Genomic DNA, 16,552 nt, shown 5'->3' on the forward strand with positions numbered 1-16,552 from the left:
AGGCGTCGGGGAGAGAACCACTGCCCTCCAAGGTTCTCTACGTGACATGTTTCTGCGATGGTTTCGCTATTGCCTTCCGCAGTATGGCGTGAAGAACAAACACCACAACAGCTCTGCCCGAGCCGGGATCCGAGCCCGGGTCCTCGTGCACCGCAGGCCGGCGCCTAGCCCACACTGGCCGCTGCCATTCAAGTGTTCACATTTATACAGTTCTGCAACTATTATTAGTATGGTGAAGTTAGAATTCTGGATTAAATATTATTTACAAACAAGAAACAAAGGTCTCAATTATATATATATATATATATATATATATATATATATATATATATATTTATTTATTTATTTGTTTACTAGATAATGCCCGGCATGCGTTGCAATGCCTCAATCAATTTTTTTTTTAAATTTTTTAAACGTATACTAAGCATCTCTCTTTATCTCTCTAATTCTCTATCTCTCTATGTATATCTCTATAACTCTATCTTTCTATTTATATCTCTATCTCTCTATATCTTTCTACATATATATCTCTATATATCTTTCTAGCGGACCCGACAGACATTGTCCTGCCCAAATGTACTTTTTGTGAGATATGGATATGGCGGTAAGTATTTCTACGCTGGACATTTTGTATCTTCTCATTATACATACCCCTCCTCTTGGGCACGCCACTGCCGTTACCAAAAACCTTTCCCATGGTTACGCAGAAGGCAACAACAATGCAAAAGCACGTTGCCATGGAGGCTAATTATCAACAATGCTTAGTTTTTTTGCTTTTAAAGAGTGTTTTTTTTAGTTTTTTCTTAACTCAGAATCGAGATAAACTATCCAATTGTGAATCTAAACCATCCTCGAATCCCCGTGAACTCACACAAAAAATTTCATCAAAATCGGTTCAGCCGTCTAGGAGGAGTTCAGTGACATACACACGCACACAAGAAATATATATATAAAGATTTATTTATTTATTTTTTTATTTTTTTTTTTTTTTAAATGTGTTGATCGCGAAAACAATAAACACTTTGAATATTTCTAGCAACTGCAATTAACTTACGTGAAAAACATAAAACAAACACTATGTTACCTAATTCTATGTTAGCGTAACACTAAGCATAACTAACAAAACTGTTTATAACAGTGATGCAAGCGGCGATTGCTCAACATCATGAGTGTTTTCGTCATTTGATTTTTCAATTTTCTTATTCCGAAAGTACAATTCTCTTGCGACAGCTTTCTTTGATTTCTTCAACCGGTGATAAGAGCTTTTCTCTTAGCCCATTCTCGTGAAAATGAACTAATTTTTACATTATTAATTAAATCAGAGACTAAATTTGCAAAGTTTGTTTAGTCTCCCTCACAAGGTAACTCTATTCAAAATACGTTATTTAAATATATATGTTATAATAATAACTGCAGAATTAAAATTGTGCTAAATATCACATTTACTGCAAAGCAATACGGCAACAGATCTCAAAAAACCCGTTCCTCTCTCTCTGCGAAGACACAAAATTGGACTTGGCAACACTGAGCACGGCCTTCACGGTTTGCTAGTCGTGGCGCATTCTTTCGGCGCATTTCGAAGTACACCGGAACGCTGCCGCGCGCGGTGCACAAGTATTTCACATGCCATTCAAAATCTATACGGGCTACCTAAACCGCAAGTACCAATTCAAAATCTACGGAATTTCCTCTTTTAACGATGTTAAGTATCATGTGTTTAAAATGTGTTTTTCGATCATAAAATGTAGTTTTCAAATGTTGATTAAATGCTACCACAGAGAAATAAATTATTTTAAAACTTTAATATAATATTCCATTCAAAGTTTAGGAGCTAATTCCGTACGAAAAAGTGATTATTCCTATAATATATTTTTTTTTATAGTTTCATTTGTTATTTTAAAAGTTTTCTTTGAAATTCTCATGTATTACAGCACATATGTTGCATTATAAATTATGGCAATTTTTTCACATTGAAAAAAATATTAACCATTGGAACTCCTATTATACTTTTTAAAATAACCTTTATTAATCTATATACATGAATACCTTTTCCATTAATCATATTTTAACGCCAGAAATTACAGCTATAAATGGTGCCAAATTGAAAATTCTGTTCAACTGCGCCCTTAATAGGTTATGGAGCCATGGTCTGACCAGCCCCGAATCATTTCCTATACTTACACATTTTTCAAAGTTTCACTCTTTGCCTAGTCGCAGCAAATTGATCGCGCCCTCATCGCGAGTGCAGACGTGATCAGGCCTCGCAGTCACTCCCTCAGTGGATGATACACATTCCATCAAGTTTTTCATTGGAAAATTTTGAGTCATTATATCAAATAAAAACAAATATTCTCTTCCGTGAGCAGAGGCAAACCAAGAGTCACGTAGAAGACAAGAAATTTATACTCCTTAATAAATGTTATAACATTGAGGAGCCTTTCATATAACACATTTCAGTTTTTTCCTTACAGTTTTTTTGTACATTTTTAGTTTACCCTATTTTACCGCATAATCATCGCATGTGCATAATCGTCGCACCCATATTTTAAGGCATCAAAATTTGAATTTAAAAAACTCGCGTAAACGTTGCATGATGTTTTTGGTACTGCTATTAGATTCCGAGCCCTATGTGTAGGTATATTTTGCGTATAAAACGATGTATTTTAAAGTAGAAATCTAATATTTATTCGGACATCACCACTTACTTATTTAATTAACAGAAATACGAACTTATCTGATGTGTAAATTTTTTTTTAAAGAATTTTTTAACGTTATAACCTTTATCTGTTCGTCTGCGTCGCTTATACCGCAGTACCGCTTATAAAAATGTAGCTAGCACGAGTTGGCATCATTCACGTTTGGTTATGTTGCTTTCCGTATAGAGCGTGCACACGTAGTCGAATATCGATATCTTGCCGATTCATGCAACGCCCGCGCTCTATTTCGAGTGACAAGTTAACTACATTTAATACCCCGCACTCTTTCGTGGTAAGTGTGTACTACAATGATAGTTACGCGTTAGTTCACATCGCATATTCAAGTGGCTCGCGTTGTTTTTCTATTTAAAGTTGAAAAAAAGGTTTTTGTTGCATTACTTATTAATATAAATTGTTTGGCGTGCTCTTGTATACTCCACTTTTTTTAAATAAACGTACTTTCCACGAATGGGTTTTGTTTTTATTAATAACTTTACCAAACACACAATTTTTTTTTTCCGCATAAACGTCGCATCCCTACTTTTCAAACTTGATTTTAGTATAAAATGTGTGACGATTATGCGATAAAACACTGTAATATTTTGACAGAGTGTTTCACCACATTTTCTACAGTTAACCGCACTAGCGGTCCATCTAATTACAGTAGACCTTTAATACATACACCGTCTCAAAGCTTACAAGATGAGTAAAAATATTTATAGAGGTATTTTTCGCTTTGGGCAGTTGCATTTTCTTAAAAAAATGTATATTTAGTTCTGTAACTGATAAAATAATTATTTTTTTTAATTTATAGATACATATTTGATCATTATAATTAAATGGTAAGTTAGTTTATAACATCCTTGTATAGTATAATTCCTAGATTATTTTAGTAGTTTTACCGAGAGTCTGCAGCAAAAACTGTTTTAATACAAAGCATTTTAATGAATTACTGTAGACACTGTCATTTAGGACTTACTACATGTTTTCAACGATACGCACAAGGTCTGTGGTGGTAAACTTTTGGTATGTTATTAGCATGGTCTCCTGTACTACTATGCAAAAATTAGGCTTTGAAAAACATTTTTCTAGCTTATTTCCTTTATTTCCAGGACTAGTAGGAATGTGTTTGCTCTTAGTGTTGAGACTAGCTGGAGGTTATTACAGGGGACATCCAGGGCTGTTTGGGGGGGGGGGGGGGGGGGGGGGGTGGAGACAGAGCAAAGAATAGAGTTAGAGCGATAAAGAGAAATAGAAAGTAAAAGAAAAGAGAATAAGAGAGAGACAAATAGAGAGAGAAAAGGTGAGGGTGAGCATGCTGCGGTAGTGTAGACTGTTCGCCAGTGGAAATATTTACTCATCTGTCCCAGCAGGGTGTCTAAGAGGGAGGGGGGCTCCAACATGCACAGCTGGCTGGTGTTTATCGGCGCACGCGGCAGTAACGTAATCCTCAGAGCTTACATATCATTATAATTGTGCACAGACTGCGGATTATGGGCCAGCATACCATGTGGGACATGCAGTAATAGCACCCTAAACAGGGGCAAGGTCACATGAAAGTAAGGGTAGAGTATGTTTGCTAATCAATTTTATTACATTTGGGATCTAGCCGTGTCTCGGCTTCATTTGAGGGGGAGAAAATAATGAAGTAGTAACCACGACCTGGGCTTTGAAGGGGAGGAGTGTCCTTCGGCACGACAGAGACTGTGATGTGTTCCTGGTTGTGCCACAGAGGAAGGCCGGTGTGCAACTCGGGACATGCCGGAGGCGTCGGAGCGGCCTCTGCTGTTTGGGCGGGGAGTGTCTCGCAGCGCCACGTTCGGCGCAGACCAGGAGAGTGGCTCGGATGGCAAGGCTGTGATGCAGCGCTCGTCCACCATGCCTGTTGACAGTCCTGCCGGTGGCTTTAAGCTGCCCTTCAGGTGGGTGGCTTCCCACCGTCATTCTTTCACCAACAAGTTCAGACAAGATGTATGGCTTTATTGTCATTTGGATTATAAGTACTGAATGGAGGCTTAACAATTTTATCTGTAGATTCATATGTTTAAAATAGGTCATTAAGTATAAAACTTTAGTAACATACCGTATATACTCGTGTATAGCGCGCCCTTTTTTCCCCTCAAGTAAAGGAAAAAAATAAGGATGCGCGCTATACACGGAAAAAAAAAGTGTGGAGGGGGGGAGGCGGAGAGGAGAGAAGTCGTTAACTGCCGGGTGACGGGTGATGTTTCTGGCCAGCCCCCACACATACACACAAGCAACAAGGCCTCTCTTTCACACACACACACACACACACAAACACTCACAACCTGGTCTCTCGCACACGCTCACAGCACACACACACACACACACACACACGTGCGCGCGCGCAAGCTCGCACATCATGGTCTCTTGTTTATTTTTAGACCTCCCCCCCTTTACAGAAAGCCAGCTCAGAAGCTAGTAAAAAAAGTTCCCCCCCCCCCCCCCCGGCAACTTTATTCGCTTCCTCCATTCCTCGTCCCAGCAGCGACCGGTGAGTCATCTAGTTCTCCGCGCCAGCTTAGCAACGTAGCGCGGCACACCTCCCTCCCTCCCTCCCTCCCTCCCTCCCACCCTCCCACCCAAGTACCAGTTGTGACGATACAGCGCTTCATTATCTTCCGTCTACACAGCAGATTTTAAGTATTTTCCTGATGCATCACCACACATCAATTTAAATAATCAGGTACCACAAAATTTTAGTAAAATTTATTTATGGGAAAAAAAAATTTCAATTTTTTTTTCTTTGGAATTTGTTGCAAAAATCGTGGTGCTCGCTATACACGAGGGCGCGCTATACACGAGTAAATACGGTATATGTTTTTTGATTAAAAAGCAATATTAGCAATCTCAATCAACATGTCTATATTAATTGATTACTGTCATGGATGAATACATGTGATTTATATGCAATTTATTTCCTAAACTGTTGTTTATGATGGCATGTGTAGGCTCCACCTTTGCCTTTCAGGCTATTCAGAGTTTTTTAATTTTTTTTTTTTTTTGTCATTTTTCACGTGTTTTTGATGGCCTGGCATGTTTTCTTGATAAGTTTATTATGTACATTGAAATGTTTATTACAAAATACCTGTTCAAACCCATAGTTTTGTTACTTAAGAATAAATTTACTTTTTACATATACAGAACTGTTTCTGTAAATAAAACATTTTGTAGGGATCGAAAATTATATACTTTTAATGGCCATTATGCACATTATATTGGTCAACTGTGCTACGATACATACTATTAAGGTTTTGTAATACAGTAAAAGTCCGTTATAACGTAAATTTATAACGACGCCAAAAGTTTATGTTATAGCCAATTTTCGTTATAGCCAAAATTAAAAAAAAAAAAAAAAATCTTATTTATGTAGCATTTTTAAAATATATTATTTTCTCGCTTATTTTTACTATGGAAATTCACAACAAAAGTAAAGGAAATATACATAAAACTTACTAAAATAACATTTTTAAGCTATATCAGCACTTGCAGACTGCGAAATATGAGACCGCGTGGCCGTGATAAGGCCGTCACGCACATCGTGGCTAAGCGCACAGCTGTTTGTTTACATGGAGACGGGCGGGCGGGCGGGGTCACGCAAGGTCATGCCGACCACTTCCTGTCGTTTTGACCGCAGCTGATTTGCTGGAGACATGTTCGCTAAGCTGATGATATTGGGTGCATATTTGCGGAGTTTTGAATACTTACTAACAATATGTAAACTCAAAGATGTAGTGAAATTTATTTTAAAATTTGTCACATTATTACTCACGTTGACACCTATGAAAAATGTCAAACACAAAACAAAATTTAAAAAAATCTCAATTTACGTTGGACAACCATACAAATTATATAAAATAATTTTTCCAACAATTGGTCAGTAACACAAAAATAATCACTCGTACAGACCCTTGGATAGTAACACAAAATTAAAAATCACTTTTTAAAAAACGAATCAATTTTCGTTTGCCTTGATTTCACTAGTCTTTCGGACAAAATAAACGACTGGACCTCTTGGAAGTACATCAAATCTTTCGTCGAAGCATTTGTATGCTGATAAAAATGACTGATTGTATCAAGTGCCTCCATCATTGACGTTTGCGACGGAACAGATACGTCACTTGGTTCGTCGTCATTATTGTCATCATCTTCAGATGCCCCTTTGTTTTGATTAGAAGAGACTAGCTTAACAAGTTCCGTGTTCGTCAACTCCCCGTAACTACACCGTACGCAACGCTTACAATGCAAGTGTGAAACGAGTTATGCTCATTTACGGGCTACAGTCCGCGTGATTCTAAATAAGTAATGCTCGCAGCGGGACCCTGTCGCAGTGGATTAACGGCACTTGCTTTCATCGCCGCGAGGCAAGCTATGCTCGCTGTGGGGCCCCACCTTGTGCGGTGTTGCCAAGACAGCCACATCATGCGCGTTGTTTCATTTGCCGGACGCGTGGAATTGTGCGAAGCTGTTTCTCATTTATTAAGGAAATTGTAATGTTTTCTCATTGTTTTAGAGCAAAATAAATTACAGGTGTGTAATCTATCGCTATAGCGAAAATGAGCCCATGCTGCATTCGTTATTTCCTAAATTATTATCCTACGCAGCATATGCAAAACTGACGGTGTCGATGGCAATTATCGTTATAGCGGACTTTACGTTATAGACTGTATTCGCTACAACGGACTTTCACTGTACATTAAACATTAACTTTTACACAAAACCTTTACAAACTAAACACATTATAATTGAGAGCTAAAACATATAAATTAGTGCTGATAACACTGAATTAGAAAATAAAAATCCATCTTTACCATCAGGATCTGCAAGCCAGCAGCAATTTTTTTGTTTCATGGTTTGAGGTTAACTTAAAAAAAATCTAAAAATAAAGTTGAAGTCTCTTAGGAATACAACCATTTTTTCTATTTCTTTACTTTTATAAGAACTGGAAACTGGAATGTGAAACATGTTCAAGATGTTAAACCAAACAAATCTAACAAACCAATAAATCCCAGAACTGCACAGCTCTGTTGAAAAAATACTTTATTTAATGACTTCTTAGTTAACATTGAGGTTTTGATACATAGGCACTTATAATTTTTTAATTCATTGAAAAAAATGTATTTGTTATTTATAATTACTTGTTATTTTTATTGCTATCTTAAAAAATATGGTGTACCTATGTTCTAATTTTTACTCAAAGAAATATTAATTCTCAAGCAATGTATAATCGCTACCTATAACTAAACTGTACAGCCGTTGTTGTTACATTATTCATGTAGCATTAAAATATATATTACGGTCAGCAGCCAGCATAGCTGCAGAGTTTGTTAGAAGTTATCTTAGCACAGTATTTCATCACATCCAGTTTAAAATACAGTGAAATTCCGTTACAACGTACTTTAGAATAACGTATCTTTCAGTTCAACGTATGATTTTAAATTCCCGCTCAAAACACCAATGTAAACAATGTAAAAATATTTCACTTTAACGTTAAAAACGTACCCTACCTTTCAATACAACGACCATTCTTTTCCAGTTATCAGGAAAAATTTTCATAATAGTTACTGATTTTGCGCAGGGGTTCTTTAATATATAAATGTACATTACGATTAATTTTTATTACTTTCAAGAATCGTTAACAAGTATAAAACGTAAACAAATACTGTCTCAACGATTCTCAACAATTCATTCACGAGACATAGTACAGTATAACGCGCCATTCTTCCTCCTCCATGGATCACACACTTTAGTGCACGAGACGATCTAAACAATTGATTGCTGTCTCGCCCCTCTACAAGACAATTGTTTTTAGCTGTACCATCTTTTGGTTTTTTGTAGAGCACGTTTTAAAAGTTTCAATTACCGCAGATACAAACGTTAAATAAAAATTATATTTTAAATTATATACAAAATAGAAAATCCCATGATGTTAATTTATGCAGGTTAATTTTTGAAATGTTTGGTGTCACAACATGGCCGACACGCTTTGTTTTGCCACGAAGGTTGGAATGTTGCCTGGCACAGCCATGCTCTCGACGCACGCTACTAGTGTGGTGCTATGGTTATCTATGGATGAGAGGTTTGTTTACATTTGACGTGGCACGAGGAAAACAATATTGTTGATTGAATAAATCAGGATGGATGGCCAAAAAGATAAAAAGAAACGCAAACAGTTTACTAAGAAGGAAAATGTGGAAATTTTAAAAGAAGTTGACAAAGGCAGGAAAAATGCAGATGTGGCACGGTCGTTTGATTTGGTGCCCACTGCACTGTCAACAATAATAAAAGATCGCGAAAAAAATTATTAAACTGTATGAACAGTCATCTTTATCTGCTGGTCGCAAGAGACTTCGCCTAGGAGATGACGAGGGAATTCTATCCCAATAAATGTACCTATCTGCAAAATAGTTTAACCCATTTGTCATTTTGTATATGTAGGCCTAGAATTTAGGCTGCTGTATTAAGTTCAGTAATTTTTTTTAAATTCATGTTGTTTTACAAATATTTGCTTCCAAGCTAATAAAACATTTGATCCCCTACTACTTTATTTTTAAAAATTCAAATATACTACGTTTTAAAGGTAAATTTCGGAAAAAAGTATTACGCTTGCCCGCCCTTCCTATATTAAATATCACGTTACTTTACGTTATAATTAAACCCAAAATGAGTTTTAATAAGTTCAGAAGCAATTCAGGGAAAAAGGTATTTCGGCAATAGGCCTACTCACGTAATATGCGGCGACGAATCTGTGCGACGTCATAGGTTATAAACAAAGCGACGAACAATAGAATAATTCATTAAAGCAACGAACCATCTTTGCCCTTTATTTTTTACGTTGTTATAACCACACATATTAATGTACTTCAGAATATAATTGTAAATATGGACGAGTTATGTACACAAATGTATATTTTTCTCTTGCCACAGCTAAACATGTACATTGTGACGCCATCTTGTGACCGGCGATCTACCAACTGTATTTATATTTTATAATAGTATAAATTTAACTAATTAAGTGTGAAAGCAAGTTTAAATACTTTTTAATACATAGGATTGAATATATATATATATATGTACTGTCGGGTACCCGCCTCCGTAGAATGCGTGGAGACGTGGCGGACGTCGCTCGGCCGTTTTCTAGTGTTGCCCGGCGCCAGCTCTCTCGCGTAGAGCAGCCTCCTGCGGGGAGGCAGGGGTGGACCGTCCGGCCCGTGTAGCTGCCGAGGGACGTCGCGCGCTGGAGAAATGTGCGGTGCAGGCTAGTTGTGTTAGTCCACGTGTTTTGGCCCGCGGACACGCCAGATACAAAACAGCACTCACGCACACGGTAAAGAAAATGATAAAAAAGAGATTATACACACTATAGAACAGAATCCAAAAGCGATAATAGCGGCGAGTTTATGGAGCGTCTCGCGGCCGTGTCTAGCCTCGAAGGTGGCTCGCACGGGACTGGAGACCAACACGCCGGCGCACTGCTCTCGCGCGTACGGAGCGGAAGTGACGTCATTCCCAAAGCCGCGGCGCGCTGCGGACAGGGCTGTGATCCGGGCTTTAACCCAGAGGCACGGAGGTACGACGTCAGATGCCCCCCCCCCCCCTGGATAAGCCCGGGTCAATGCCGTCCGTGCTTCCACCCGAGGCAGCAGGATCGGGACGCCCTCTCCCACGGCGGTCGTTGGAGTTAGGGCCGCCTTTCTCGCCCCGTACTCGCCGGGTTGTCGTACACAAATGCGTCCAGCTCCGAGCCTGTGACATAGTCTGCCAAGTAACGTGGGGCTCGCTGACGTCGCTGGTTGTGTCTCGGGGTCGTCTCAGCCGGCTCCTCGACTGTGACTCTGAACTCTGCATCGGCGAGGGAGGCACCATGTCCCCATCCACCTCGGGTGGGGGAGAGTGGCTCATCTGCCTCCTCCTCGTCCGGCTCGGTCACCAGAGGTTGTTCGCCCGCTGCATCGGCGCCCGCCTCGGGCATCCCGGTGACGTCATCGATCTGTGTCCGCGTCGTGCGTCTCCGACGGCGTCGCCTCGGACTTGTGGCCGAGCTTCCTGCTGTTTCCAGGGTCGCTGTTTCGGGGCTGGGGGTGGCATGGAACAGGCCCCGCATGCCTCGGGGTGTGATCGAGTCGTCGGAAGTAGGCGTTTCGTCCATTTCTACTAGGGTGACATCTTCAGAGACCAAATTTTCTCCTGGGACTGATGTTCTCCGTATGGTGTCTCGGTGCACTTTTCGCGCCCGCTGTCCATCAAGGCAGACTAGGTAGGTGCTCCTACTTAGCCATTTAAGGATCGGGTGTGGTCCCGACCATCTGGGGCTCAACCCGGCACTGTAGTTCTTCGGCGCGCTGGACAGAGGCTGCGTGCGCACGTATACCAGTTCTCCAGGTTGGAGTTCCGGTGGCATTCGGGTCGTCTGCGGTGTTATCTGGCGAGTATAGGCCCTCTGGTGTTCGAGCGCTGTTGTCATTTATGCCTCTCGCCGTTGACGGCGCTCCTCTGGATCTTCTTCTTCATCGGCTACCCCGTGGGCTGTCCATTCTCCTGGCAAGGGCAAATTGTGGCCTTGGACCATTTCCGCCGGGGTCATTCCTGTGGCTGCATTGGTTCTGCGACGGATACAAAACAGAGCCTCTGCAAGATGGTTGTCCCACTTAGTATGGTCGCTACCCAGCCTTATGCGCATCTGGACTTTCAACTCTTGGTTTCGCCTTTCCGTCGGGTTGGCTCGGGGGTGGTAGGCAGGTGTGGTCCGGTGTACGACGTGCCACGAGTTGCACATCTCCCGCCACTGCCTCCCGACGAATTGGCTGGCATTGTCCGTCAGCAGGTCTCTCGGGTAGCCCCAACGTGGGAAGAATTCCGTTTGCAATATTGTCCCAATGGTGTTGGCCCGTACATTGCTGGTGGGGTAAGCTTCTACCCAACGGGTAAAGAGATCGGTCACTACCACCAGGAATCTCTTGCCCCGGGCTGTGCGGGGATATGGCCCCATGACATCCAGCGCGACGGACTGGAAAGGGGTAGTGGGAATGCGAGGCTGTTGTTGCTCCATCCCGTCGCTCCGCCGCGCTTTCCGCTCTTGACACATCTCACAAGTCCTCACGTACTCCCGCACGTCCCGGGCCATGCCGGGCCAGTGGTAGTGCTGACCGACCGCCCGCCATGTTTGGTCTGCCCCAGGGTGTCCGGCCAGGTCGTGATCATGCATAAAGCGCAACACCGCTTCACGTGCCTCCGGTGGGACATAGGTGCGCCACTCCTGATCGGGTCCCAGTCCTCGTATGTAGAGCACACCGTCCCTTGTAGTCTAGGTCTTACATGGTTCCGCTATTTGCTTCGCGCGTCTGCGCTCAGCATCCTGAGAGGTGCATTGGGCATCGTGCACCCGACGTTTCAGCTCGACCATGTCCGCAGGAGGCGGGTCGTCGTCTACACCTAGAGCAAGCAGGCGGCAGGTTGGGTCCCTTGGGTGGTGGTGATCCGTCTCACGGCCAGGTGGCAGTATCTCGTCCCAAGATACCTCGTCCTTCAGGCACGATCCCTCCTCAGGGTCCCGTGACAGGGCATCCGGCAGCTCGTTTTCTACTCCTGGAACGTGCTCCATAACGAAGTCGAACGACTGTAGAAACAGCGCCCACCTCACGAGTTTGCTTTTCCGCCCCTGGAGGGTCCGCAACCATGTGAGGCATTGGTTGTCCGTGCGCAATACAAATTGCCTACCCTCGAGGTGGGGACGGTATTTCTTCAGTGCCCATACCACAGCCAGGCACTCCTGTTCCTTGCTGTGGTAATTCCGTTCCGCGCGGCCGAACTTGGCACTGGCGTAGTCGATTATGCACCTGTCCCCATTTTCGTCTCGTTGATATAGCACCGCGCCCACCCCCTCGGCGCTCGCATCCGTCTGCACGTACAGCGTCCTCTCGGGGTTTATCCGTGACAGAGTGTGGCATCGGAGAAAAGCCGCCTTCAAGCTGTCCAGCGCCTGCTGTGCAGCCGGTGTCCATTGATAGCGCTGTCGTGGTGACAACAGATCTTTCAGAGGGGCAGTGAGCGTGGAGAACTGCAGGATATAGTTCCGCAGCCAGTTGGCGAGGCCCAAGAGCTTCTGCAACTGCTTGCGGGTTCTAGGGGGTTCAGCTTCTGCAATTTTCGCCAGGTGCATCGGGTGCGGACGATTTCCCTCAGCATCCACCACATGCCCCAAAAACTCCATCTCTCTCCGTCCAATGTGACACTTCTGTGTGGCACAGGTCAAGTGGTGCATCTGGAGCCGCTCCAGGACCAGGGACAGGTGCTGCACATGGTCCTCCCAGGTCTTGGAGTACACAATCAAGTCATCGAGGTAGGCTGTCACGAACTGGCCAATGTACCCTTCCAGTACGCGGGCCATCATTGCTTGAAATGTGGCCGGCGCGCACTTGAGCCCGAAGGGCATGGCACAGAACTGAAATGGTCTACCATCGGGCACCGTGAACGCAGTCTTTTCTCTGTCACCTGGGTGTATTGGCACCTGCCAATACCCCGAACGTAAGTCAAGGGTCGTGAACACTCGTGCATTGCCCAGGCCTGCCAAGGCCTCGTCCACACTGATCTGCGGTGGTGGAGAACTAATGGTGACACTATTCAGGGGACGGAAGTCCACACAGAAGCGCATGGTCCCATCCTTCTTGGCAGCTAGGACGATGCGTGAGTTGTATGCGCTGTTGGAGGGTTCAATGACACCATCTCGCAACATTTCGTGCACTTGCTCACGTATCACCCGTTGCTCGCGGAAACCATATCCCCTGGGGGCCTCATACACTGGTTGGTCGTGCATAGTGGGGATTCGGTGTTCTGTCACCGTTGTGCGCCTGAGTGGGTCGGCAGTGGCGAAGATGCTCTGCCTTTCCCTTATGAGCCGCCTGAATGCATCCTGATACTCTGGGGGTACATCATTGTCCACATCTTCTAACTTCGTGGGCTCTCTCGGGGGAGGTGGTGCTCTACCTAGTGCATACACTGCCAGGCACTCATGTTTGCCAACATTCACTAGCCCAGAGGCCGGCGCTATCACTGTGTCATGCTCTACCAACCAAGGCTGTCCCAGCACTAGGTCCTCCCTGAGTCCCTCTACTACAACTGCTGCCGTCTGGGTAACCAGCTCCCTCACACTCACCGTTATGATGGCGTCCCCGATGGCTGTCCCGACTCCGGTGCTCGTGGCCAGACGCAGTGCACAGCGTCTCGGTGTGACGTCCGCTGGCGGCACCAAGTGTTGGGCCACGAACACGTGGCTCGCACCTGTATCTACGAGAGCAGCCGTCGGTCTCCCGTTCAGAGTGACGGGTACCCGCATCAGCCGGTCGTCTGGGGTAGTGAGCTGTCCCAGTGTTATGCGTGTCTCGGCCGTGGCTTCGGGAAGGAGGTTAGGTGGTGTGGGGGGCAGAACTGTTGGTCCTACACCCCCTGCTGCCCGTTTCCCGCCAGTTGTTGTTGTTGTTGTTTTTGTTGTTGTCTTGGGCAGTCCTGGTGCCAATGGAATGTGTCCTGCGGGCATCCAAGGCGACACTGGGGTGGTCGGCCTCCGTCCCGCCGATTCCCCGCGTTCCGCCACTCTGGTGCGGTGGTCTGTCGTCTGCCACTCGGTGGGCCTTCGATTGCCCGTGCTACCATCTGCCGTGGACGTTCGAGCTGCATGTCTCCCTCTGGGAGAGCGGGCGCTCTGTACTCGTGTCTGGGCTCTCGTCCGGGAGTGGTCATAGTTGTCCGTCGCCCCAGAAGGCGCTGCAGGTTGCCCTCCGTGGCTACGGCCTGTCGCACATATTCTTCAACAGACCCGTTGCAATACGGCCTGAGGAAGGGTTGTAATTCTTCCCGCACTAACGCGGTCACGTCCGGCAACGCTTGCTCCGGCGCTTCCCCTGGGGCTATGCGACGATATAGCTGCAACTTGCCCGCCAGGAATCTCTCCACCGATTCCGTGTCCCTCTGCGCCTTGCCGTAGAAACGGGCCTTGCAGCTCAAGACTGCCTGGCGGTCATCAAATCGCTGCATGAGACGCGTGGAGAACTCCCGCCACTGCATATCGTATCGCCCCCATAGAGTCCACCACTCACGAGCTCGACCACGCAACTGTTCGCTTATGTGCTGGGTCCACTCCTCTACCGGCACACTGCACTGTAACATGCGCCTCTCACACCACCGCACAAACTCCCGTGGGTCTTCGTGCACGAGCCCGCTAAACTCTGGCAGCACTATACGCCCAGCCCCTGTGGCAACCCGCACAGCGTACGCGACTGGCGGCGCTGCCGAGTTCGTAGGTGTGTCCCAGTCAATTAGGTTCGGCGACGGTGGATTCTGGTTCGGTAACATCGACCCGACACGGTTGCCCGAGCAGCCTCTACACTCGTCACATCCCCCTTTTTCCTGGTACACGGCACTCGCTGTGTTCGGGGCTACCCTATGCATCTGCTCTGATGATGTATCCCTGTCCCATAACAACACACCCTCAGCAGTTTCTGTCTTCACCTCACTGCGCCTCAGTGGCGCGCACGTACACGTGTTCCGACACTGCCACTCTCCTGTCACAAGGTCCATGCCTTTCGGTAGCTGACACTGTCAACCCGCGCGGCAGCATTGTTTACAAACACGGGGCCCACGTGGCCGCTCCGTCTGCGCAGCCTGCCCGCGCAGGCTATCACCGCGCCCGCCCGAACACCGCCGGCGCGCCCCGAAGATCACCGATGACAGAACGGCGAAAGGGTGAAAAAGGAGGGGGTACCATGGTGCGTTATCCCGTTGGAGGGGGGTGGTGGTGAATCTACGGGAAATATAATCCGGTTGCGGGACAGGAGACGGCGATGCGTTATCAGCTGAACCGTGAAACTGATAGGTGTTGGAAACGTGGGAAAGGAATGGTTGCGTCCTCGCGTTGATGAGATCAGAAGTACTGTCTAGGTGAATAAGTGAATCCATCCATTGTCCCAGGTGGATTTTCACGCTGTCTGATCACTCACTGTACACTCTTTTCCCGCACTGCACGCGCTCTCCTGTGGACTTGCAGTTCGCCACACATACGGGCGCCAAATGTCGCGTACCCGCCTCCGTAGAATGCGTGGAGACGTAGCGGACGTCGCTCGGCCGTTTTCTAGTGTTGCCCGGCGCCAGCTCTCTCGCGTAGAGCAGCCTCCTGCGGGGAGGCAGGGGTGGACCGTCCGGCCCATGTAGCTGCCAAGGGACGTCGCGCGCTGGAGAAATGTGCGGTGCAGGCTAGTTGTGTTAGTCCACGTGTTTTGGCCCGCGGACACGCCAGATACAAAACAACACTCACGCACACGGTAAAGAAAATGATAAAAAAGAGATTATACACACTATAGAACAGAATCCAAAAGCGATAATAGCGGCGAGTTTATGGAGCATCTCGCGGCCGCGTCTAGCCTCGAAGGTGGCTCGCACGGGACTGGAGACCAACACGCCGGCGCACTGCTCTCGCGCGTACGGAGCGGAAGTGACGTCATTCCCAAAGCCGCGGCGCGCTGCGGACAGGGCTGTGATCCGGGCTTTAACCCAGAGGCACGGAGGTACGACGTCAGTACATATAATTATTTATTCCACGTTTAACTTTTCTTTTTAATTTTTAATATCTAGTTTATACTTCCACCACCAGGGCAGAGAAATTTCGGCGAGATTCATGCGCGCGCATCTCATCCCTTCCAAAGAGGAGTTACTTCGCCCCTCCGTTCCTCTTCTTCGTTCCCGCGCATTTCTCCCTATAAAAAGGCGAGGTCATCCACCTGAAGTGAGTTGATCGGCCCGACGGCCAGTGAGGCTGGAATCCGCCCACTGACCATAGGACGATC

General features: G+C 45.7%; 1 protein-coding gene across 3 annotated transcripts in view; it reads left to right on the forward strand.

Moving 5' to 3' along the window:
• LOC134527290 (DENN domain-containing protein Crag) overlaps positions 1-16,552 on the forward strand; it is a 771,918-nt gene that overhangs the window by 624,321 nt on the left and 131,045 nt on the right. For all 3 annotated transcript variants that reach the window (XM_063359840.1, XM_063359841.1, XM_063359842.1), the window contains exon 7: positions 4,429-4,618. In XM_063359840.1, coding sequence (XP_063215910.1) covers positions 4,429-4,618 — 190 coding nt within the window. The remainder of the gene's footprint in view (positions 1-4,428; positions 4,619-16,552) is intronic.

Source organism: Bacillus rossius, chromosome 1, assembly GCF_032445375.1.
Source record: "Bacillus rossius redtenbacheri isolate Brsri chromosome 1, Brsri_v3, whole genome shotgun sequence".
NCBI lineage: Eukaryota > Metazoa > Arthropoda > Insecta > Phasmatodea > Bacillidae > Bacillus > Bacillus rossius.